Consider the following 25,484-nt stretch of genomic DNA (forward strand, 5'->3'; position numbering starts at 1 on the left):
AATTAACAGGCAGCTGGTTTAAAACACACCTAAGGAAGTATTTCTTCACACAATGCGCAGTCAACCTGTGGAACTCCTTGCCAGGGGATGTTGCGAAGGCCAAAAGGGTAACTGGGTTCAAAAAGAACCAGACAAGTTCCCGGAGGACAGGTCCGTCAATGGCCATTAGCCAGGATGGGCAGGGATGCAACCCCACGCCCTGGGTGTTCCTAAGCCTCTGTTCACTGGAAGCTGGGACTGGGCAACAGGTGGAAACGTGGATCACTCAATAATTGCCCTGTTGGGTTCATTCTCTCTGGGGCACCTGGCACTGGTCACTGTCGGCAGACAGTAGACTGGGCTAGATGGATCATTGGTCTGACCCACCATGGCCATTCGTATGTTCTTGATTTGTCCCTTAGCGCGACTGCTCCGTATTTTCGGATGTACTGAAAGGCGTTAAAACGGAACAGAAGGAGCATTTCAAACATGACATGGAAGCTCACGAGAACTGTGTGGTCTCCTTGAGGGCGGCAGACATGTACCCGTCCTGCTACGGGAGCTGGTGTTTCCCTGAAATGTCCCGCACAAGAATGTGCCGTCCCTCACTTTTCACATGGTTTTTCCACCCCACAGAGGGGATCGCCCCAGCGCTGCATCCAGCAAGGACAGACAGGGACAGAGCACAGGGGGCTGGGAGACCAGGCGGTCCCACGAGAACAGCTCTGACCACATCTGGCTGGGCTGAGTGATGCCTCGGGGGAGGCCGAGGGAGCACACACCGGAGAGAATAATTCCACACTGGCCGAGGGATGGGCCAAGGGGACCCACTAGGCCAGGGGCGTCCAGGCCAGGAGGGGCCTAGCTCACTAAGATTTTAAATCAGACGGGCTCCAAACCCCCAACGCCCTGTGCTCTGGCCGGTCCCACAACAGTAAGGCTCTTCCTGGCTGTCCATTTCCTCAGGCCTGGGACTGCAGAACTACGAAGAGGCTCCCCGCCTGCCCGGTAGCAGACACGTGTGAGTGTGTGCTCACGTGCGAGTGTGAACACGTACGTACCAGCCAGGGCAGGTGCTATTTACAGCTCCATTGTGCACGCGTGTACACACACAGCGCTAAGTAACGGAGTCGGGGCTAGAAATCACAGCAGAGGGGACCCGGTAACCTCGCCACATGCTGGCAGGGAAGCTGAGCCCAAATCGATTTTCCCAGCCGCCAGAGGAGCACGGGACACGTCTGGGGTGTGAGGGTCAAACGGATCAGAATATAAAGGTGCCAGTGAGTGACGAAGCAGGTCCCCCAAATACCACGTCACCAATTGTTTGAGGAGTTAGGGGGGTCCTGCACCCCGCATATTTGTCCTCGTGTGGAACATAGGAACAGCCAGACTGGATGAGAGCCAACGAACACCCCGCGAGCCCAGTGTCCTGTCACTGGCAGTGCCCAGCACCAGATGCTTCAGAGGAAGGTGTGAGAACCCCACAGTAGCAGACGTGGAATAATCGGCCTCCCACTTTAGGTGTCTACTAGTCAGCGACCAGCTCAGACCCTGAGCCAGGCGCTCTGCTAGCCCTGCGGGAATGCCTGTTGTCATTAATAATGCTGCAGAGCCATGGCCAATCCCTTGCTGAAGCTTGGATGAGTTCTTGGCCTCAACAACTTCCTGTGGCAGGGAGTTCCACAGCCCAAAACACAACCAGCAGAGTGCGTGGCCCTGGGGTGAGCAGAGGTGTTTTGTAATTGAATTCAAGGGAAACATTCCCCAGACAGAGATAAAAAAAAACAAACCAAAACAAGGTTCATGCTTTTTTTAAAAATGAGCCGGGGGAGGGGGAGGGAGGAATAAAGCCGAAAATACAGTCAATCAAAGGAAGCAGAAGATCTGAAAGGGGAAACGTTATTCTTATACAGACACAGGTTCCCCAGTGCTACTTTTTACGGATGGGAAACTGAGGGGTAGCTCAAGTGATTTGCCCAAGGTCATACAGGGAATCTGTAGCACAGCTGAGTACAGAACCGAGATCTCTGTGCCGGCCCCACCCCGAGGGCCATCATGGCTCCAGCTCGGCTGAATTCATCCCAGGGCTGGGGCTGTGCTCAAAGCAGGGAGCTGTAGAGAAAAGGGTCTTTGTAGGGCCTTTGCACCACCCTGAGCCTAGATTCCTAGATTCCAAGGCCAGAAGGGACAATTGTGATCACCTCGTCTGACCTCCCCTATAACAAAGGCCAGAGAACGCCCCTAAAGTAATGCCTAGAGCAGAGCTTTTAGAAAAACATCCCGTCTTGATTTACAAATGGTCAGTGATGGAGAATCCACCACGACCCTTAGTAAACTGTCCCAATCGTTAATTGCGGTCACTGTTAGAAAGGCATGCCTTATTTCTAGTCTGAATTTATCTAGCTTCAACTTCCAGCTGTTGCGGTCGCAGTACACATTTCTCTGCGAGGGTGAAGAGCCTGCTAGCAAATATTTGTTCCCCTGGTAGATACTTACAGACTGAGATCAAGTCATCCCTTAACCTCCTCTTTGTGGAGCTCCTTGAGTCTGTCACTATCACAGACCAGAAGAAGGGCTCTGGGTAGGGCGACCAGATGGCAAGCGTGAAAAATTGGAGCACTTCTTTTGGGTCTAGTTGCGTATATAAGACAAAGCCCCTAATATGAGGACGGTCCCAATAACACCAGGACGTCTGGTCCCCCTAGCTCTGTCTGGTGTGAAAGTTCGTCTCTTTTGCTAACAGAAGTTGGTCCAATACAAGATAATATCTTGCCCACCTTGTCCCCTCTATCACCACAGGGCAGGTTTTCTAATCCAGGGGCTCTCAGCCTTCCGGAAGATGGGACCTCTTTCAGGAGTCAGATGTGTCTTGCATTCCCCCTTGTTTCACCTCACTTAAAAACCACTTGCTTACAAAATCAGACATGAAAATACCAAAGTGACCCAGCACCCTAGTACTGACAAATTGCTGACTTTCTCATTTCATCTGGGTGAAATCTGAGTTTGTACTGACTTTGCTAGTGCTTTTTATGTGTTGGAAAACTAGGTCAATCTCTAGATGAGTTGATGTACCCCCAGAAGACCCCTGCGTGTCCCCAGACCAGGACACAGGATTCCAGCCACGGCCACACCAGTGCCAAATACAGATGTAATTTACCCTCCCTGCGCCTACTTCTGCATCCAAGGATGGCATTAGCCCTTCTGAACACAGCTTCACCCCATATCAGGGCGACTTGCCCCTTTAGGGCGGGCGGACCTGGGTCTAGCTGAGCTACCGAGGCACCCCTGGGCTGGATCGGGTGATTCCTATAAAGGGCAGCAGGTTGCTGGAGCGCAGGGCAGGAAAGAAGACAGGCAGAAGACCCTGACACCAAGGGGTTTGGGCCTCAAGACGAGGAATCTGTGGCTCCAGCCAAAGCAGCAAAGGCCCCAGCAGGAGGGCCTGGGGCAGGGGGAATTGGAGACTGCCGGGTGTGGGCACGCTGCAGCTGAAAGACCTGAGATATGGGGTTTCCCTCGTGAGGCCGCAGGCAGGGAAAGTGTGGGAGGACCCGAGGGGAGGCTCACCCTAGGGGGGCCGTCCTGGGACTCGGTGGTTCATGAGGTGAATTGCAAAGGGCTGGCGGGTGGGTGAGGCAATCCCTGGTGGAGTTTGGGTCGGAAGGAATTAACAGGACACTGCAGAGCCACCCCCGGCCATGATGGGGGGGGGCCCTGGACACAGGGGACCCCACTTCGGCTGTATTGAATTGCACATTGTCCGCTTGTGCCCAGCTAGTCAGCTCGCTCTGTGTCTCTGACCCGTCCTCTTTGCTATTCACCGCCCCCTCTTCCCCTGTCTCTGGGCCCTCTGCAAACTGCCAGGGAGGAGTGAATGTTTCCTCCCAGGTCATTAAGGAAATAGCACAGGGCCAGGAGCCGATCCCTGCAGGACCCCACTGGAAACACCCCGTCAACGCTGGCTCCCCATTTACACTTACAGCGGGAGACCCAAGCCACGGGGGCGGGGGTGGGGCGGGGTGTCATTTGTTTTCTTTCGTTAGTGGCCCAGACAAGCGTCTGAGCTCCCCCGAGCTGGGAAGGGACCCAGAGCGTCCCAGCGAAATACAAGCTGGGCCAGAGCGTCCCAGGAGTGAGCCCCTTCTGCCTGATCTGGCCCACCTTATAATTCGCTTGCCCACTCTGGTTCCCTTCCCCCGACCTGCAGAAGAGCTCGGGGATGCTCGAAGGCTCGTCCACTTCAGCAAAGCTCCGTTCCCTTGGCTCTCGAACACCCTGGCACCAACACGGCTACCACACAGCGAGCAGGGCGAGCCCCAGCAGTTAGGCAATTTTAATCCATTTAAGCCACCAGCACAGATTAGAGCAACCCCAAGGCCTGCCCCCGGTGATAACTGGCAGTCTGTGCCCCCGCAAGCCCGAGGAAGGCCCCACAGGCTGCTGTAGGGGGTGGAGTAGAGCTGGACGCCCGGGGTATTGCCCTTTGCCCCGATCTAGCTAGCACACAGCCCCCTGAGCCCTAGGGGCTCATCTCTAGTCCCCTATCTTACTCGCCCTCTGGAGAGTGCTTTGTTTAGAGCAGCAGCAGGTGGCTCGGCCCTGCCTCTCCTGAGCCCTCTGAGCTGACACCCCTGGGGGCGCTGCGTGTGCCTGGGAGCAGGGGCAACGGGGGAGCCCTGGGGTGGGCAAAGGCCCCGTTTCTCGCACTGACTCATGACTGACTGTTTCCAGACACTTTGGAGCCCAGCAGCAGCCGCTCAGTGGGGAGCCGGCAAAACAGCCCTGCCCCACAGGGCTGCAGCAGAGTGGGGCGGCTGCTGGGAAATAAAGGGTTAAATGATCTGGAAAGAGAGCCGCAAAGCCAACTGATCACCCGGCCAAGCAGTGATGGGCGGCCACTGCTGGGCCGGGGCCTGGCAGCTGCTCAAAGGCCCACAGCAATGCTGCCCGGCCATTCAGGACAGGAAGCGAAGAGGAATCTTGTTTCAAGGGGATGGAAGGAGCGAGAATGGAATTGCCTGAGTTGGAATTTGGCCAGGACATTGGGATTAACGTCTGTCTGTCTGTCTGTCTGTCTGCCAAATGAGCCCATCGCCAGCCACTGCTCCATCTAATTTCTGGGAGAGTCAGAACACGAAGCAAGGCAGGACATGTGAAAGGCCATTCGCTCAGGGAAGGCCCCGGCCAGTCCACCAGTGCTAAGTATTCCCAGTCTGGGAACAAGCGCACCATGGCGTGACCGGGCAGCAAAGGAAACCGTTTTATCCCCAGCACGGGCAATAATTAACCTGTGGAACTCACTGCTGGGGGGGTTACCTTGGAGCCTCTGGATCTGTTTGGTGAAGATCTCAGCCTGCCGGGCACTGGCCAGTCGCTCGTCCTCCAACAAGCCTGCAGCGGAGAGCGCGAGGTCAGCAGGTAGCGTGCAGAGACCCTGCTCCTGCACCCACCCTGCCATGCTGATCAAAGGGACGGGGCTGCAGACCCCCAGGGCCTCAGCTGGGCTACATGCCACGGTGCACAGGGAGGGACGTCCTGGGGGAACATGAGCCCAGCTGAGCCCTCCAGGGAGGAGAGGGAGAATTGCCCCCAGCCACCCCACAAGCATCTGGAGAGAGACAGAAGGGACATGGGAAGGGCATGGGAGGGGCTGGGAGCCCTGCGTGGACCCCAGCCCGCCCAAGGGAACGGGAAAGCACATGGCACCGAGGGAGCTGTGCATGGGAACCTGTGCAAGCACGAGCCCCCCGTGCCCCATGGTGCTCACGAGAGATCACAAGCCCCCCGGTGCCCAATGCATGGGGACCTGAGAGAACATGACAGAGATCTGGTGAGGCCACACCTGGAGTATTGCGTCCAGTTTTGGGCCCCTCGCTACAGAAGGGATGTGGACAAATTGGAGAGAGTCCAGCAGAGGGCAACAAAAATGACTAGGGGCTGGGGCACATGACTTATGAGGAGAGGCTGAGGGAACTGGGCTTACTTTGTTTGCAGAAGAGAAAAGTGAGGGGGGATTTGATAGCAGCCTTCAACTATCTGAAGGGGGGTTCCACAGAGGATGGAGCTCAGCTGTTCTCAGTGGTAGCTGATGACAGAACAAGGAGCAATGGTCTCAAGTTGCAGTGGGGGAGGTCTAGGTTGGATATTAGGAAAAACTATTTCACTAGGAGGGTGGTGAAGCACTGGAATGGGTCCCCTAGGGAGGTGGTGGAATCTCCATTCTTAGAGGTTTTTAAGGTCAGGCCTGACAAAGCCCTGGCTGGGATGATTTAGTTGGGTTCGTCCTGCTTTGAGCAGGGGGTTGGACTCGATGACCTCCTGAGGTCTATAGGATTCTGTGGAACATGCACTGTGCCAGTGCACGAGAGACGCCCTGTGCACACAGGTCACCTTCCCGTGCTCTCCTGCTCACACGACGCCACATGGCCCCAGGCCAGCGTGTGCCGCCCTTACCCTGTAGCTCCAGTGAGTCATCCTCGTGCTTCACCGCCAGCTCCCGCGTCTCCTCCAGCTCCTCCAGCAGCTGCAGCACCTGGGCCCTCAGGTCTTCCATCTCCTGGTCCGTCAGGTCCAGCTGTTTGTTGTCCTCTTCCGTGACGCCCACTTTCCCCACATCCTCCTCCTCTTCTTCCTCTGGGTCCGGGGCATCCACATCGCCTGGCAAGGAACACTGTGTGAGCCACATGCCGCTGGCCTCCAGCCCCTCGCAATGCACTCACCGCTTGCGCCCCAGGCCACGGCTTGCACCGGGGAGCCAGACCACCCCCTGCCATGCCAGCCTGGTGCCAGGCCTCTGAGCCCGCGGCAGAGACAAACCTCTGAGTCATTGCAGCGTGGAGGGGCAAAGGCCACCCTGGCCCGGCTGGAGAAGTGGATTCCGCCCCGCCACACGTGACCCACTGGCTCCACCTGACGGCAACGGGCGGAACCTCTCCAGCCAATTGGCTCTCGAGGTGGGGCACCCGCCGGGCCCACACTGGCAGCCACAGGGATGAAAAGGGGGGTCCCCTCCTGAGGTCCATCCAGAGCTGACCCCAGGGGCCTGAGAGAAATGGCTTGGCTGGAGGCAGATGGGGGAGAATTGACGGGGCTTCCCAGAGCCGCTCGTTAAAATTCTGCCCCCATGGTGACAGGGGGAAGGGGTGGGGGCTGGAGTCACCTCCACCGATACTGCTAAGCCCCCATGCCAGCCACTGCGTACCCCTGGCGCTCGCAGGACCACTGCTCCGGGGCCACAGGCAGGCATTTCCCAGGGGCTTGGGGTGCCCCGCAAAGTCCCCGTTTCTCCACCCGTCACAAGCACACACCATCCCCCCGTACAATTGTTTCCTCCCTACGTGGCTTGCTGGGCATGGCAGGAGAGGACAGATGACCTGGAGGTCCCTGCTACCCTGGGCAGGGGTGAAGGGCTGGGATCCCCTCTCAGCGCCACCCCATCAGAGGCGCCCATGCTTCAAGGGAAAGGGCGGATTCTTCTTGTCCCGTTGCCGGCACCCTCCAGTGGCAGAGACTCTTCCCAGCTGGGCAGGCTCACTAGGCCAGATGTGAGCTAACCCAGGGGGACCCAAAGGCTCCAGCCTGTGACACCCCCCTGCCCCCCCAGGCTCGCGGGGGTGAGGAGCAGGGCTGGAGCGAGCGGGCTGGGCTCTGAACATGCCCACGGAGCAGAGCCACTGAGTCAGGAGGGGACGTGTTTATCCAGCCGCTTGCCAGGAATTACCGAACTGGACTTTAGCCCCCGCAGGTGGGCTCAGGGGCGCCCAGCGCTCTGGGCTGGGGAGAGGATTGCTCTCCGGGTGGGGGGCTGGCGGCTGCCTTTCCTCACTTTGCCTGTAACACAGACAGTGGCAGCCCCCCACTCCCTGGGACGGGGGGTTCAGCTTACAAGGAGGAAAAATGGACCACACAGGGCCCCGCCCGCTGCCTCCGTCCTGCCCGTTTGCCCATCTAACACCCCCCCCACCCCCTGCAATGGGGAACATCATCGACTGCTCGGTTAGAACCATCGCTCGCTGCTGTCCCTCACCATGGCATCTGGGCGCCTGCCATATACAAGCCGTAGCATCAGCCAAGTCCCCAGTGGGCTTCAGGGAATCTGTGGCACCTCTCCCTTTGGGGGCGTCTGGGGAGAATGCAGCTAGTTTAATCACATAGAAACGTCAAACCTGAGTTCATGCAATGGCCAGATGACAAAGGTAGGCCCTAATCCTGCAAATGCTCATGCACGTGAATAACGTCACACCCGGGACTAACCCCAGCACGACCAGTTACTCACACGGGGCACATAGGATCAGACCTCATTCCCGCAGGACGCCGGGCAATCCCAAAGTTAGGGATCTCCTAGCAGCCCTCAGTCTCCCCACATGGCCCAGCGTCGGTCAGATTCTCGTCTAGTTTACACCAGCATCAGTCTGGATTAACTCCGCTGACGTCAACAGCCTTACCCCAGGGTTAAAGCGACTGGAGAGGAGGGTCACAGGACAGAGATCCATGGAGCCACCTGAGCGGAACTGACAAGCTCACGGACAAAGTGTAAGGGGCCAGGGTATGAAATACGAGGTCAGTGGCCTCACACCAGGGATGGACTTGGCCCAGTCCATACAATGGGAATGAGTTACTGTTGTGGTATTCCTGCCTCCTTGTGTTTTAGAGAGTTGACCAAGGGGGGATAGGCTAGAGGTCTATAAAGTCATGACTGATGTGGGGACGTGAATCGCGAAGTGTTATTTACCCCTTCCCATAGCACTTGAACCAGGGGTCATCCAATGAAAGTAAGAGGCAGCAGAATTAAAACAAACAAAAGACAGTACTTCTTCACACGACACACAGTTAACCTGTGGAACTCATTGCCAGGGGAATATTGTGAAGGCCAAAAAGGAATTAGATAAGTTCCCGGAAGATAGGTCCACCAATGGCTATTAGCCATGAGGATGGGCAAGGATGGTGTCCCTAGCCTCTGTTTGCCAGGAGGATCAGGGACGCAGCCCCCCATGCTCTGAGTGTCCCTAGCCTCTGGCTGCCAGAAGCTAGGAGTGGACGACAGTGGATGGATCACTCGATAACTGCCCTGTTCTGTTCATTCCCGCTGAAGTGTCTGGCACCAGCCAGGAGACAGGGCTAGATACACCATGGCTCAGTCTGGCCATTGTTATGTTCTTAAAGCGACAGCATCAGGTTAAAACCTTTTGTTTTTTAATCAGGGGGCAGACTTTCAAAGACACACAGGAGCGGGCCATGCCCACGCAGGAGGCCAATGGGAGCCGGGCATTTGCCTCCCCCTGCTGCTTTTGAAAACCTCTCCCAAGATAATGAAACCGGTCAGTTCTTCCAGCCCCAGTCCCTCGGTTACTTTCCACAGGTTCCTCAACTTGGAGAGTGAAACCAGGCTAGTCCGGTCCTGCTGCCGACTCGCCAGGCCTGGCTGGAGGCGGCCAGGGCCGGGTTACGGACCCCGCAGGACAAAGCGGGCGTTCTTTAACAATCCAGTCTAACGGGAACTGACAGGACAAGAAACGAAAATAAACCCAGAGACCAGATTCTCTTGGTCCCACGGCTACTCTGCGCTTCTGTTTACAAAACCGAGGTTTGGGCAGCTTTGACCTCCACGGTGCCTTTACACTTGCAAAATTCTCTTCTCCCCATCACCTGAGCAGAGTTAAGTGTTTTCTATTTGGATGGTCACGTAGGAAGAGGCTGAGACAACGTCTCTGTTGCGCTGGCCCGAAGGCTGGGACATGGCCCTTTGCTAAACACACAAAGGGTATTTTTAAGGAGCGCAGTGGTGCCTGATTTTGATGATTTACGACGGGGAGGCTGTTCCCCACCCAGAAAAATAACTTGTTTCTTCTGCTTGCTTTTTACCCCAAGCCTCAGGGACATGGAGTTTGGTCTGGGTTGACTGGAGGAGCGGTGGGAGGTCTCTGGGAGATGCAGGAAGCCGGTGCAGGGGTATGAAGCCTGAGCCAGCCTTGCTCCCCTGGGAGGGGCCTGCAGCACAGCCCATGACCCGGCCCGACAAGGACGAGGCTCACACGCACTCCACTTTAATCTCCTTGGCAGGTGGGTGTCTTCAGCCAAACTGCAACATCGCACGGAGCTGCCACCGAACGACATGTTACGAGGCCTGCACCATGAGTGCCACAGATTCGGTAACGATCTGGCGGGACGTCTGGGTCAGAACTGTGCACCCATGTGTCATATGCACTATACTGCGACCAGCTAGTGATGAGTCCCCTTTAGCTCTGCGGCCGGTGCATTTGGAGCAGGAGGGGTCTGGGTGCGAGCTCGGCTGTCGCTGGGGAGCTCTGGCTGTCCAGGGTGGCCCTGGAGTTATTGCAATAATGTTTCCACCTGCACAATTGGAAAAGCAGCCAACAAATGAGTCCCTGCCCCACACACGCTTCCCGCAGACAGATCCGAGGTCCCCTGAACCGAGCTGGAGCAAGGACTCGCTAGCTGAGACCCCCCTCTTCGATTAGCATGCTGAAAGCCCTGGCACCAGCCCGTCCCCCTTTAGAGTGACTCTCCCTTGGCTAGTAGGGACAGAGGAGGGAGCCAGCCGGCTCCTAGTCCGACCCCAATCTCCTTGGCAAGCTCCATCCCACTGGGTTTGCCAGCTCTGCCTCGGAGAGCAGGGGTTTGTGACAACTCGAGGAGCTAGGCAGGCCGGGGCTCTGCTACTGACTTCTCTCTGTGGCCCTGGGCAAGTCCATTCAGCATCCAGTTCCTCAGTTTCTCCCTCTGTAAAATAGGGGTAAGGATCCCAAGCCACCCACCCTGAGGAGCTGGGAGGATGAACTCCTTAAAGTGCCTTGAGATCCACAGGGAGGGAGGGAAGCGGTCAGTGAAAAGCATTGCCAGGGCCCATACACCATTCCCTGTCCCACCGCACTGGGGCAGCCGGGGGGCTCCATCCTCAGCCAGGCAGCAGGCTGATTTCTTGGGCACGTCCATCAGAGGGCTCTTTGGTCTCCTCTCAATGAGCTCCTTGCAGCCCAGCCATGGGGCGCTGGTAGCTGGGGGAATCTGGGCTCCAGAGGAGTGGGGCTATCTGGCTGTCCAGAGCCCTGGTTTCTCTCTTCCCACTCCGCCAGCCCGGAATCCCGTCCCCACGAAGAAGACAAGTCATGGGGCACTCGCATGGGACGGCTCGTTCTGGCCATTCTCCCGCCCGGGGTCCGTCTGGCCGATTTCCAGCGTCGGCTCTTCGGGGCGCCTGCTTGGTGCTGCTGTAATAAACGGGGACGGGGGGAATCGTCGATCCGAAGGGAGGGCGCCCCTTCCCGTGCGCAGCGTGAGACCGCAGGGCTGGCTCGGCCGGGGCTGGGGCGATGGAGGCCCAGCTGTGAGCGGTGAATCCCTTCCACAAGGAATAAAAGGAAGGAAAGCGAGGTTTATCCTGCTTCTTTCCCCGCCCCCTGGGATCTCCGGCCTCCCTGCCCCAGAAGGCCTGGGATAACCCCATCACCGCGCAGTGGGGGTCTAGCCCGTCGGGAAGGAGGCCGGGACAGGCACCTCCGCTGGGAAGAGAACCCCAGTGGCACAGGACCCAGATCTCCTGATTCCCAGTGCAGGGCTCTGGGCCCTGGGCCCCACGGTGGCCCCGATGGTGCATGGACGGAGAGGGCCCTGTTGCCTCGCTAGCCAAGTCCTTCAGCCCCCAGCCTCTCTGCTGAGGCTGCCAGCCGGGTCATGGGGGCTGACCCCCCCCCGCCCTCGCCCCATTGCACAGTGGGCAGATCGGGCTCCCCGGGAGGGGCGGAGCCACCAGGAGCTGCGAGCCCCAGAGCCCAGGGCTGCTCAATAATGCATGGCCAGCCGGGCCGGCAGCGCTGTCTGGGCCATGTGGGGAGGGACCGGAGCCGCCCGAGCCACAGGCCCGGCTGGTGAGGCAGCCTGGCAGCCCCTGGTCTCCGTGGAGGAGACGATGGCCCCGGTGCAGGACTCTCCCTGCAGACCCCCAACCTGCCCGGGACAGCCGAGCTCTCCCGGGCTGCAGAGACGGGGGGTGGGGAGGCGAGCGACCGGCGGGGGTCTGGGAATCCAACGGGCGAGCGAGGCTGCGCCCCACCCACCCGGCGCGGGGGAGAGACCCAGGCTCCCCCTGCAGGAGGGTCTCCACACACGGGGGGCAGCGGTGACGGGGGCGTAACAGACACTGCCTCTGCTGGGGACCCACCCCAGGCCCCTCACCACCGAGCATCTCAGCTCCCCCGAGCATACCAAGGGAGAGGCTCCACCCGCCGGGAGGGAGTAGTAGGCTGCTCCGGCCGCTGGGGCTGGCCACTAGGGGGAGCCGGGATCGCGGCCTGGCGGGAGCCGGGCAGGATGACACCAAGGGGCAGGAGGCTGCAGTCTGGGCTCCGCTGTCCAGAGCCGGCCCAACGGGGCGAGCTGGGACCGGGCAGGCAGGAGAGCAGCTGGGCAGCTCCCGGGCTAAGGCCTTGCAGAGACTCTGACGCTGGGCTACAAGATGCCACCGTCTGCCCCTGAACTCAGCGGGCTGGACCGGGCCAGGCTGGTCGAGGCCAAGCTGGGCCGGGAGTCTCCTCTCCAGGCCAGTCCCCAGGCCGTGGCTGTGCCCAGTGGCTGGCAGCGCTGGGACGGGTCCATGGAGCATAAGGAGGGGGTGTGAGCTGCAACCAAGGAAGCAAGTGAAGGTTGCACCGCCCGGCAAGCGTCTGAGGGGCACTGGCAGAGCTGGGGGGGTGGGAGCCTGGGGCTGGGCTAGCAGGGGGCTGTGGGTCAGGAGTGAGGGGCACCGGCAGAGCTGGGGGGGTGGGAGCCTGTGGCTGGGCTAGCAGGGGACTGCGGATCAGGAGTGAGGGGCACCGGCAGAGCTGTGGGGGTGGGAGCCTGGGGCTTGGCTAGCAGGGGGCTGTGGGTCAGGAGTGAGGGGCACCGGCAGAGCTGTGGGGGTGGGAGCCTGGGGCTGGGCTAGCAGGGGGCTGCGGGTCAGGAGTGAGGGGCACCGGCAGAGCTGGGGGGGGTGGGAGCGTGGGGCTGGGCTAGCAGGGGACTGTGGGTCAGGAGTGAGGGGCACCGGCAGAGCTGTGGGGGTGGGAGCCTGGGGCTTGGCTAGCAGGGGGCTGTGGGTCAGGAGTGAGGGGCACCAGCAGAGCTGAGGGGTGGGCAAGACCCCAGGGCGAGAACCTTACGGAGGCGGCAGACTGGGGGGGTTGAAGGGCAAGCTGACCTGCAGCACCCACCTGCTGTTCCAGTCCTGGGTACCCCCCCCAGCTCTGCCCCCCCCAGCTCAGTCTTGCACCCCTCCTACCCGCCGTTACAGCAGCCCGGGGCAGAGCCGACACCCAGAGCCGGGCTGGGCAGAGCCGGGCAGTGGCTCGTACCCACACAGGGCGGGCAGGCCAGGATCTCACAGGGACACGTGCCCCCCGCACCCCCCAACAGAGTTCACTCTTTGACATGCCCACCCGGCCTGGCAGCGGGTCCCACTGGGGGGGGCACCGAGTTCCCCACACCTGTGGGCCAGGCTCTGGGGTGAGCCTGCCCCACGCGTTCAGGCGGACTCCCCCGCACTGCCAATCAGACCCAGCCCGACAGGGGCACGGGGGGTGGGGGGAGCAGGTCTCTGGACTGGTTCATTCAGCCTCTGGCCCCCCCACTAGCCTCTGGGCTATTTTTAACCCTGATCTATTTTTTGCACTGGGCCCCCGCTGTTAATTACGCTCCTGTTCCCGTGACAACCGAGGGGAGCCCAGAGACATCAGCGGCCACAACCCGCGGGAATCTCACCTTTGCCACCTACCGGCTGGGCTCCTGGGGGGGCCTGGGACCCACCCCCTGGAGCGTGCTCTGGGGAGGGGCAGGGACGTTTCCCCCACCATCACCACCCTCCAATTCTGCCGGTGCCCCTCACTCCCCACCCCCCACCCACAGCCCCCTGCTACCCCAGCGCTGGGTCCCCCCCAGCTCGGCCAGTGCCCCTCACTCCTGACCCGCAGCCCCCTGCTACCCCAGCCCTGGACTCCCCCCCCCCCCCCGAGCTCTGCCAGTGCTCCTCATTCCCGACCCGCAGCCCCACCCCCGCTATCCCTCTCTCGGCCAAGCCCTTCACAAACTGCTGCCCCCTTGGAGCATGGAAGGGAGAGAGCGGCTGGAGCAGGGGAAGAGACGAGAGTGACTCACAGAGGGAGGGGGGAAGGGGGGGGAAGCTGACAGTGAAAGTCGCAGGAGGAGGGGAGATGAGGCAGGTGCACACAGGGCCCCAGCCTGGGCGACCAAGTGCCCCGTGCCTGCGCCCACAGACAGCTCGGAGCAATGGGCACCGCCACCAGCCCATCCCGGGGGGGGCACTGACTCTGAAACCTACTGATGGCAGGTACCCCAGCAATCCGCGGGCTCACTCTGGCACAAGTGGGAGGGGCTTGCCTCTTGGGCGGAGCTTGGGAGAGTCCATCCCCTCGTTCTTTTCCAAGCTGACCCTTGGCGCAGAGCCGCTGCCCAGCAAGGGGGAAGCCATGGCAGCGAATCAGCCCAGTTCCGGTTCCTCACAGGCCCCGTGGACCAGTCCTCCCCGCACAGCCCCTGTCCCCGGGGGAATGGGCAGCCCAGAGAGCCGTCGGCCCATGCTGATCCTAGCCAGGACGCTGCGCTCCAAGAGCCACTCCCCCCACACCCCCATCCGCTGCTGTGCTGTGACAGCACATGGGGGGGTGAGCTCCCTGGCACCCCCAATCTGCCCCCCCAACACACACATGCTCTGGGGTCCTGCCCCCAACTCTGCAAGGGGAGTGGGGTCTAGTGGTTAGAGGTGGGGGGGGCTGGGAGCCAGGACTCCTGGGTTCCAATCCTGTCACTGATGCTTTTCCCTGAGTTCGCCGGGGCAGGGGATTCTGAGGCTGAATGTCTAATGCGCCCTGATTTGCTCAGATGCCAGGGCAGGACAGAGCACCGTGGTGCCCTCGCTTCTGCTCACAGACTGGGGGGCATCAGGACTCGGGGAGCCAGCCTGTCCCCCGCACTCCAGGGGCCAGTGCAGGATCATTTTCCAGGGTTCTCACCCCGCAACTGGACAGGGGCCCCTCCATGCCCCACACACGGACCCATTCCAGCATCTCCTCTCCCTCCCGGTAGCCCTGGTCACTCTGGGGAGGGTGGAGGCTGCAGGGCTGGGACGTTCGCCCCCCTCTCCCCCCATCCAGAAACAGCTCCTCATCTGCGTCCACAAGTTAATTACATAACTGGGTCACGTGCCATTCCCGGGGGGGAGGAATGCAGCCAATGTGCGTTGAGCTCCCAGGGATGGAGGGGAGTCGCCTGGCACAGAGGCCAGCTGCCTGCCCAGGCAGAGGTGCCCCATCATACCCCACCCCCCCGTAGTCAACGGGCACCTGGTCTCTACCCTGGGGAGTCAGGACTAGAACCCGAGTCCCTCTGCTCCAAAGAGCTGGGCTGAGCCCACTGGAGCAAAAGGAGAGCTCCCTCGGCCAGCGCAAGCACTGGGCCCTTATCCCCTCGCAGGGCGAGGTGCACAGATGTGCCCCCAGGGGAACTGCACAGCTCTCCCCCAACTCTGCCGAGCCGTGGTGCCCCTAACTGCCCATCCCCATGCCAGCAGAGCAGCCCCATCCAGACAGAGCATCGTGCTAGACAGCCTGGCCCCAGGACATAGCCAGACATCCCTGGGGTCCCCGCAGCCCAGCCCCCGATCCCAGCTGGGCACCCCTGGGGTCCTCGCAGCCCAGCCCCCGATCCCAGCTGGGCACCCCTGGGGTCCTCGCAGCCCAGCCCCTGATCCCAGCCGGGCAGCTCACTCCCCCGCTCCCTGCTCTGGGGGGCACTGGGGGGGTGGAGGGCGCGGCATGCGGGGCGGGGGGCAGCCCAACAGTGAAGGGATGGAGAGATGTGGGGAGGTGGAGGGCCCAGCGGGGACGGTGGAGAGTTGTGGGGGGTGCGTCCGGAGTGGGGGGACCGGGGGAGGATGGCAGCCCGGCGGGGGGACTGGAGGGTTTGGTGCGGGGGGGTGGAGAGATGCGGGGGGCGGTGTCCAGCGGGGGGGATGGAGACATGCAGGAGGGGGACTGGAGAGTCTGGTGTAGGGGAGAATGGAGGTATGCGGGGGAAGGGTGTCCGGCGGGGAGGGGGGTAGGATGGCAGCCCGGCGGGGGGGGGGGGGGGGGGGCGGGACTGGAGGGTCTGGCAGGGGCGGGGTGTCTGACGTGGGGGGGGCACTGGGGGAGGGTGGCAGCCCGGCGGGGGGGATGGAGAGATGCGGGGGGGGGTGTCCGGCACGGGGGGGGGGCACTGGGGGAGGATGGCAGCCCGGCGGGGGGGGATGGAGAGATGCGGGGGGGGGGTGTCCGGCGCGGGGGGGGCACTGGGGCGGAATGGAGGGTCCGGCGGGGGGGGATGGAGAGATGCGGGTGGGGGTGTCCGGCGCGGGGGGGGGGGCACTGAGGCGGAATGGAGGGTCCGGCGAGGGGGGATGAAGAGATGCGGGGAGGGTGTCCGGCGCGGGGGGGGGCACTGGGGGAGGATGGCAGCCCGGCGGGGGGACGGGAGGGTCCGGCGGGGGGGGTGTCCGGCGCGGGGGGGCACTGGGGGAGGATGGCAGCCCGGCGGGGGGGGATGGAGAGATGCGGGGGGGGGGGGGTGTCCGGCACGGGCGGGGGCACTGGGGCGGAATGGAGGGTCCGGCGGGGGGGGATGAAGAGATGCGGGGAGGGCACTGGGGGAGGATGGCAGCCCGGCGGGGGGACGGGAGGGTCCGGCGGGGGGGGGGTCCGGCGCGGGGGGCACTGGGGGAGGATGGCAGCCCGGCGGGGGGGATGGAGAGATGCGGGGGGGGTGTCCGGCGCGGGGGGGGGGCACTGGGGCGGAATGGAGGGTCCGGCGGGGCGGGGATGGAGAGATGCGGGGAGGGTGTCCGGCACGGGGGGGCACTGGGGGAGGATGGCAGCCCGGCGGGGGGACGAGAGGGTCCGGCGAGGGGGGGTGTCCGGCACGGGGGGGGCACTGGGGGAGGGTGGCAGCCCGGCGGGGGGGGATGGAGAGATGCGGGGGGGGGTGTTCGGCGAGGGGGGGCACTGGGGGAGGATGGCAGCCCGGCGGGGGGGGATGGAGAGATGCGGGTGGGGGTGTCCGGCGCGGGGGGGGCACTGGGGCGGAATGGAGGGTCCGGCGGGGGGGGATGGAGAGATGCGGGTGGGGGTGTCCGGCGCGGGGGGGGGGCACTGAGGCGGAATGGAGGGTCCGGCGGGGGAGGATGAAGAGATGCGGGGAGGGTGTCCGGCGCGGGGGGGGCACTGGGGGAGGATGGCAGCCCGGCGGGGGGACGGGAGGGTCCGGCGGGGGGGTGTTCGGCGCGGGGGGGGCACTGGGGGAGGATGGCAGCCCGGCGGGGGGGATGGAGAGATGCGGGGGGGGGTGTCCGGCGCGGGGGGGCACTGGGGGAGGATGGCAGCCCGGCGGGGGGGATGGAGAGATGCGGGGGGGGTGTCCGGCGCGGGGGGGGGCACTGGGGGAGGATGGCAGCCCGGCGGGGGGACGGGAGGGTCCGGCGGGGGGGGGTGTCCGGCGCGGGGGGGCACTGGGGGAGGATGGCAGCCCGGCGGAGGGGGATGGAGAGATGCGGGTGGGGGTGTTCGGCGCGGGGGGGGGCACTGGGGGAGGATGGCAGCCCGGCGGGGGGACGGGAGGGTCCGGCGGGGGGGTGTTCGGCGCGGGGGGGGCACTGGGGGAGGATGGCAGCCCGGCGGGGGGGATGGAGAGATGCGGGGGGGGGGTGTCCGGCGCGGGGGGGCACTGGGGGAGGATGGCAGCCCGGCGGGGGGGATGGAGAGATGCGGGGGGGGTGTCCGGCGCGGGGGGGGCACTGGGGGAGGATGGCAGCCCGGCGGGGGGACGGGAGGGTCCGGCGGGGGGGGTGTCCGGCGCGGGGGGCACTGGGGGAGGATGGCAGCCCGGCGGAGGGGGATGGAGAGATGCGGGTGGGGGTGTTCGGCGCGGGGGGGGGCACTGGGGGAGGATGGCAGCCCGGCGGGGGGACGGGAGGGTCCGGCGGGGGGGTGTTCGGCGCGGGGGGGGCACTGGGGGAGGATGGCAGCCCGGCGGGGGGGATGGAGAGATGCGGGGGGGGGTGTCCGGCGCGGGGGGGCACTGGGGGAGGATGGCAGCCCGGCGGGGGGACGGGAGGGTCCGGCGGGGGGCTGCAGCCCCACTGACCTGCGCGCTCCTGCCTCCGGCCCGGCTGCTGCGCCATGGCCGCTCCCCGAGCCGCTGTGCGGACGCGGAGCCAGGGCGGGGGCGGGGGCAGGGGCGGAGCAGGGCCGCCCCCCCAGCTTGGGGGCGGGATCCAGCCGCGCCCCCCTCAGGGCCTGCTGCGGGAGAAACCCCCCACTCCCGGCCTGCTCCGCTGCAGCCGATGGGGGGGTTCACCCCCCCCCCCACGGGGGCCTTTAACTCTTCGCCTGCTGGAGCCTGGCCGGGGGGGTTACCGGGGGCCACGCGAGCCCAGGGCGCGGACAGGGCAGGATCGGGGCCCCCTGCTCCGGGAGAGCCATGCTCCGTGCTCCGGCCCCAGCCCTGCGCAGCGCCCCGGGATCGCTCACCCAGGGAAATGCAGCCGACTCTGGGGTGGGGCATGGCAGCAGGGGCATGGCCCTGCGGCCGCCCCGCCCCAGGGAGTGGGGGAGGGGAGACCCTGTGTCCAGCTGGGGGGGCCCGGGGAAGGCTGAGGCTGGGGGCTTTGGCCAGGAGGGCGGAATTTAGAGCCCGGCCGGAGTGTGGAATGACCAGCAAGGGCCGGGGGGGTGGGTCCCTGCCCCCTTCAACCCACAGGAGGCAACCCCGCCCCCCGCTGCACAGCGCCCCCTTACCGTGCTCTGGGGCATTGGGGTCAGACTGGCTGTGAGGGGAGAGTGCCCCCTGCTGAGCCCCTGCCCCACTGCACAGTGCCCCCTAGTGCCACATAGGCGTCATCACTGAATGAGTGGGGAGGCCCACCAGGGAGCCACTCACATTAGTCCCCCTTTCTCGGGGCCTAGCGAGACCCCACCTGGGATCCTGACTCAGCTCTGGGCCTGAAGCACCACAAAGCTATCGGCATGAATACGAGTCAGGGCCAGCGAAAGCACACACCCATTCCCCCTGGCAGGGGGCCGGGACCCTGGACGCTCTCCGCACCAGCTCTCTTCTACAGCCCGCCGCGGACAAAGCCGGATGGCTGTGGGAAACGTGGCCCGGCGGAGGGAACGCAGCACGGAGAGCGGGCGTCCCTAGAGAAACAGGTTACCAGGCACTGCCTGCCTTTTCAGGTTGTTGGGGTTCTTTTTACCAGGATCATATTGTGTATGCACCACGTTGTTATTGTAGGGTTGCCCCTAGGAGCGCTGGGCTCCGTGCTGTGGTTTGTTATTATACGGTTGCCTCTAGGCACAATGGGCTCCATGCTGTGGTTTGTTATTTTAGGGTTGCCCCAGGAGCGCTGGGCTCGATGCTGTGGTTTGTTATTGTAGGGTTGCCCCAGGAGTGCTGGGCTCCATGCTGTGGTTTGTTATTGTGGGGTTGCTTTGATGGTAATGCCTGTGGGAGCCAGCGAAGGTCACTCAATCAGGGTGAACTGGAAACAGAACGGGGCAGACAAACCCCAAACGCTGGGGGATATTCCAATACTTAGATGTACCAAACCAGCTTCTTTCACACCTCACTGGTTACTCAGAAGTCCAAACAAGGCAGTTCCCTTCAAGTGCCCAGCCTCCGACCTCCCTCTAGATGCACACGTCAGATATGATGACGGTTACTGGAAATCTGATTTCATCATATAAAAGAAAAGGCCCTTCCAACCCCAAAGGAGCAAGCCCCAGACCCAGGTCAAATAACTTAGATCTTACCCCAAATTCACGCTTACAGCCAATTCTTACTAACTCAACTAACATTTATTAAAAAAGAGAAGAGAGAGTGTTGGTTAAAAGCTCAAGATACATAAATACTTGAGTTCAATTCTTGAGGTCCAGATACAGCGCAGAGATGGGGAGTTTGTAGTTGCCAAAAGTCCTTTTAGAAATAGTCCAGAGGTTATAGCCCAATGTCCATATTCAGGGTGACTCTGGTCAGTGACTAGGGATCTCCATCCTTATGGCTCAGGGTTTCCCCCTCTTGAACCCAAAGCAGATCTGAGAGGAAGAAGGATCCTGTCCCAGGGTTTTTATACATTTCCTGCAACCATTTGGCCTGAGAAAACAATACGCTTAACTTTCCTTCTCCCAAACATCCTGGCAATTAGCACAGGGTCATTTGTCCATTAAACCGTTCAGACACAGGCTATCCCAACCTTCAAAGAGACATACAGACAACAATCCTCTTTCACTCAAGTGTCTTCCTAAATGTTAATATTCCTTTTTTGATCTTTGAATCAAAGCCATAGCAATAGACAAGACTCGTTTGCTGACATCACAAGACCTGAGCCAACATCTCCCCTTCTACCGCTAACAATGCCGGCTGCATTTCACAGCTCGGTTCATGTCCAGATCTCCCTAACCAGTCTTTAAAGTTCGGCCCTGGGCCCGGTCAGTCTGTGAGTTAATTAACTCTTTCTGGCCCTGTCACCGTTCAAAGAGATTTTATATTACACTCAGAATGTCACAGTTGCCCTCTAGACACAATGGGCTCTGTGCTCTGGTTTGTTATTATAGGGTTGCCCCTAGACACAATGTTATTATATGGCACTACACTGGCCCAGCTCTGAGCTGCTTCCCCCGCTCTGCGGGCAGTGCCCACGAGGCCCCGGGCATCTCAGGGACCCAGCACATGCCCACGAGGCACTGAGCAAAGGAGCAGTGGCAAGAGAGAGCCGTGCGCTTTGGACATTGTCCGCCCTGCAGAGGGCAATGGAGGAGGCAGGCCCACACACAGACACACACACTCACGATACACACGGTACATCACACCTGCTGCCTGATCCCCAGCGCCCCCGCTCACCCCTCTCCCCCTAATTCCTCAGCACCCCACGTCGCTCCCCACTGAGCATCTGCTCTGCCAGCTGCGCTGATCTGCAGAGCCCAGAGCCGGGCCTGATGCCTCGTGGCTGGGCCTGCTCTCCGAACCCCTTCACTTTGCCACAGACTGTGCACCCGGGACAGGGCCCTGCACCAGAGAGGTGGCTGCCAAACTGTGCCTGGGCCCCCGTTAAAGAACCTTTTGAACGCCCTGCTCACCAGCCGGACGAGGGCCAGCCCATGTCCAAGCTAAGAACGGGCCTGGAACTTGCTCGCCGCTCTCCGTCCCTGCCAGGACTGGAGTTCAAGGCTCCAGGTCCCCTCGGCAATGCAGGATGACACCCCGGGGCAAGGCATTCAGCACACTTTGCTGTGGCTGCTCCGAGTGAGGCTGGTGTCAAGGTTCTCTCCCCACTCTGAACTCTAGGGTACAGATGTGGGGATCTGCATGAAAACCTCCTAGGCTTACTTTTACCAGCTTAGGTTAAAACTTCCCCAAGGTACAAACTATTTTACCTTTTGCCCTTGGACTTTATTGCTGCCACCACCAAGTGTCTAACAGATACATAACCAAGGAAGAGCCCGCTTGGAAACGTCTTTCCCCCCAAAATCCTCCCCAAACCCTACACCCCCTTTCCTGGGGAAGGCTTGATAACAATCCTCACCAGTTTGCATAGGTGACCACAGTCCCAATTGAGCTTAAGAACAATGAAAAAGCAATCGGATTCTTAAAAGAAGAATTTTAATAGAAGTAAAAGAATCACCTCTGTAAAATCAGGATGGTAAATACCCTACAGGGTAATGAGATTCAAAACAGAGAATCCCTCTAGGCAAAACCTTAAGTTACAAAAAGACACAAAGACAGGAATATCCATTCCCTCCAGCACAGCTTATTTTCTCAGCCATTTAAACAAACAGAATCTAACGCGTCTCTAGCTAGATTACTGACTAAATTCTAAGACTCCATTCCTGTTCTGTCCCCGGCAAAAGCATCACACAGACTGACAGAGAGGCTTTGTTTTTCCCTCCCCCCAGCTTTAAAAAGTATCTTGTCTCCTCATTGGTCATTTTGGTCAGGTGTCAGCGAGGTTGTCTTAGCTTCTTAACCCTTTACAGGTGAAAGGGTTTTTCCTCTGGCCGGGAGGGATTTTAAAGGTGTTTACCCTTCTCTTTATATTTATGACAGCTGGCATCAGCTCGGGTCTCAGCAGACTAAAAGACATGCACTAGGTCTTAAAACATTGTACCAAATTAGCGTCCTTCTGAAAGCCTGATAGTTTTCCAGGCTGCAAAGCAGAGTCACTCCCAGCGAGAGGAGGGTGGGACCTCCGAATCCCTGACCCCCTGGGACAAAGTGAGAATGTTCTTAATGTTTTCTCTGAAGACTGTGTGGCCTCAGTTTCCCCAATGTGTTACTGAAGTATCTAGGTGGTGGGACAAGGGTGTGTGATCACTGCGCAGAGCCCTAGTGGGAAGGTGTGATGCCAATTGGCTGCCTGGGCACAGACAATGGCTGATACTATGTGTCCTGTCAACTGATGGCTGAGGCCCATCCTCTGCAGGAGCCAGCCGGAGGTGTTGGAGAACAGAGATCAGGTGACCTGTTTGCCCTGGGAAAGAGACAAAGCCCCGGTTGGGGAGCGGCTGGGCTGGTGCAAACTGGTCAGTCTCCAGGTTTGGGACTCAGGGAGAGAGCCCAGGGCTCTGGTCCCCCAGATGGACTTTGCTGAAGGTTCCTGCTTTCTGTGCTAACAAGCTCTGTTCTACGCTGTATTCCCGACCACTAATAAACCTCCTGTGTCCCACGCTGGCTGGGCGTCCCTGCTGGCTGCAGAGTGGGGGTGCCTGGCCCCTGTGCGGGCGTGTGAGGCTGCCCCAGGTGTCCCAGCTAGGTGGACTCACTGCGGGGAGCATGGACAGGGGGGCCGAACGCTCCAAGGTCAGACCCAGGAAGGGTTGAAACCGAGGAGGCTCCTTGCCCTGCGGAGAGTGGCCCTGCCGGGAGACACTGCACCAGAGTCCTGCCTGGCTCCATTCCCAGCGGGGCCGGAGCCCCGAGCCTGGGACTCCGGGGCACCCCCAACCCCGCCGCTTCTGCCACAGAACCAAAGGAGAATTGCCATCGCTAGGACACATGGCAGAGCAGTTCCCCTTCTATCCAGCAGTGGGCAGTCTCTGCCGTCACGCTGTTGCTCATGACAGGTTCTAGTCCCCAGTGCAGTGAAAGGAAGAAGTCCGTGTTAGTTCAAGAGTGTGCTCCTTACATTGCTGTGGCATCTTCCGAGCCAAACGACCCCCAAACACCTCACTCGCTGATTGCTACCTCTCTAACCCGCTGGCCTGCAGCCACCTCTGGGGCGGGGCGGCGGAGCTGTTAAACCGTGGCCAGCAATGCTACAGACAGCGGAAGACAGGAAGCGGAGAAGAAGCCAGCTGAAACCAGAGGAGCTGGGTTGTTAGTCCAAGAGAGGAATCACTAAATGGGAACCTGGACGGGGCATCAGGGTTCACACCCTGAGCCTTGCCGAAGTTGCCAGGGGATCTTTACCTGTGCCCCGGACCTTGTTTTTATCATGGATCGTTTGGAAGGGGGCCTGTCTAGCAGCACTGCGCCCTGCAGCATCACGCCCACTGGGCACAGGGGTTAGCACCAACTCAGCTGGGGGCACCTCTACTGAGCCCCCCAGTTGCTTCCTTCAGGAACCCCCTGGCACCACAATAGGGCACTAGGGTCAGCACTGAGGCAGAGGGGTGACTGCTCCCTTACTGAGCTCTGCACCCCACTCCCTGCTGCACAGCACCCCCTAGTGCCCCACTGGGGTATTGGGGTCTGCACTGGGGGAGCGCCCCCTACTGAGCTCTGCACCCCACTCCCTGAAGCACAGCGCCCCCTAGTGCCACCCTGAGGTACTGGCTGTGGGAAGAGTGCAATGAAGCTGCTTGCAGCACGCGGATTTTCCCTCTAGGTCCCCCCAGTGCTGCTCCTGAGATCCGAGTCTGCCCTCGGTGCCGGACGTACCGCACCTGCTGAGGTCCCTGGCTCTGCTCACCCGTCACCCCACTAGCCCCCGTGTCTAGCGAGCACTTACCCAGCGGGAGAGATCCCAGCTCCTCGCGCCCAGGGAGGGTCCCTTCCGCCGCCCGGGGAGGGTTGCACTCCGACGGCCTGGCTGCGCGACAACCCTGGGCTGGGACTCGAAGCGGCTCGCCGCCATGCTGGAGAAGAAGAGTAAAGCAGGGGCCTGTTCACTCGGTAAAACTCCACCTGGGACACAGGGGCAGCCAGTTAGTGCCCCTCCCAGCCCCAGGGGGAGACAGGCCAGGTCCAGCCGCAGGGCCCGCCCCCGCTCAGACCACCCCTGCCCTGGGGGAGCTCCCTCTAGAGGGGAGAGCAGGGGCGGCCGGTCGACGGGGGGATTGCGGTGGACTCCGGTCCCTGGGAATTGCCCTGAAAACCTCCGGCTTCTCTCTGGATGGGTAGCCCCTGCCAGCTGGAGGGGGAAATGTTCATTCAGGCCCTCTGCCTCTGTAACCGAGTGGATCCAATCCGCCAGCCCAGCCCCGTGCGTCGCCCCATCCCCTCTCCGGTCGCTGCCGTCAGTGATGTGCAGGGGCTGAGTCTCGGGGTGTCTTTCCCCGGCAGCCAGCCGGTGCTGTGCAAGCTACAGGAGGCCTCCACCCCCGTCCTACTGTCCTGTTTGTAGGTGCTTCTCCCGTCCGCTCATGGGGCTCGCGTATCCCGGGGCAGGCTCTGCCTCCGGGTGAGGGAGTTAGGGCCAAATTAATGCTGGGGAAGGGGGGAGGGGAGGAATCCATTTCCCCATGATAAAAAAGGAAATCTCGTGATGTTCTGTTGAACGGCTGTGCCATCAAAATGGCAGGGGGATGGGTGTGAGTGCTGAAATGGGGCCAGGAAACAGCCCTGCGAAGGGCACGAGGGCCTTGCGGTGACCCTCGATATTGCTGGGACTAAGTTATGGCTCGTTCAAAAACGGCCGCCTTTTGATACCTTTCTGAAAAGGAACCCCACCCCACACATCCCTCCGAGGCAATTCCACCTTCAAACCCAGGGTTAAGGGAGTATTAGGGGTGCACAAATAAGAGCTCAAAAACCAGGCTGTGACAAAGTTAAGTCAGGGGACCTGACTCCATCGCTTTTAAGCCATGGTCCTGAACTAACGCAGTACGGCTGCTGCCTGAGAGCTCTGGACCGTCGCTCTGGCTGCGGGGTCCCACTGAAATCTGACCCGGCCGCCCTGTGACTGGATGGTGGGGTGGCTGGGCCACATGGCGCTGTGACCCAGCGCACAGACACTCTGATCTGGTACGGCCCCGCACAGGGGACTCTGCCAAGACCTCGACTCCTGGATCTCCGTCTCATTCACTGTGGGGGCAAGAGCGAGGGGGGGCTGCCCTGCCGAGGGAGCCCCGGGTGCAGGGGGACAGACCAGAATTTCCCCCCTCACCCCAAGAAATATCTGAATTGGCACCACTGAGGTTAGGTCATGGGCAACCTTAACTCTGCCCCCTTGCAGGCATCCTTTATGC

At 61.4% G+C, this 25,484-nt stretch overlaps 1 protein-coding gene across 3 annotated transcripts in view; it reads right to left on the reverse strand.

Moving 5' to 3' along the window:
• The window catches only part of CCDC136 (coiled-coil domain containing 136), a 38,499-nt gene extending 20,241 nt beyond the window's left edge, over nt 1-18,258 (reverse strand). For 2 of the 3 annotated variants that reach the window (XM_037889435.2, XM_037889436.2), the window contains exons 1-4: nt 18,166-18,258; nt 8,006-8,101; nt 6,433-6,636; nt 5,296-5,370 (exon numbers count right to left, since the gene is read on the reverse strand). In XM_037889435.2, the coding sequence (XP_037745363.1) occupies nt 5,296-5,370; nt 6,433-6,636; nt 8,006-8,101; nt 18,166-18,202 (412 nt within the window). In that variant the 5' untranslated portion in view covers nt 18,203-18,258. The remainder of the gene's footprint in view (nt 1-5,295; nt 5,371-6,432; nt 6,637-8,005; nt 8,102-18,165) is intronic. The other variant, XM_037889437.2, reaches the window with a different exon arrangement.
• Between the last annotated feature and the right edge of the window lie 7,226 nt (nt 18,259-25,484).

This window comes from Chelonia mydas, chromosome 1, assembly GCF_015237465.2.
Source record: "Chelonia mydas isolate rCheMyd1 chromosome 1, rCheMyd1.pri.v2, whole genome shotgun sequence".
Taxonomy (NCBI): Eukaryota; Metazoa; Chordata; order Testudines; family Cheloniidae; genus Chelonia; species Chelonia mydas.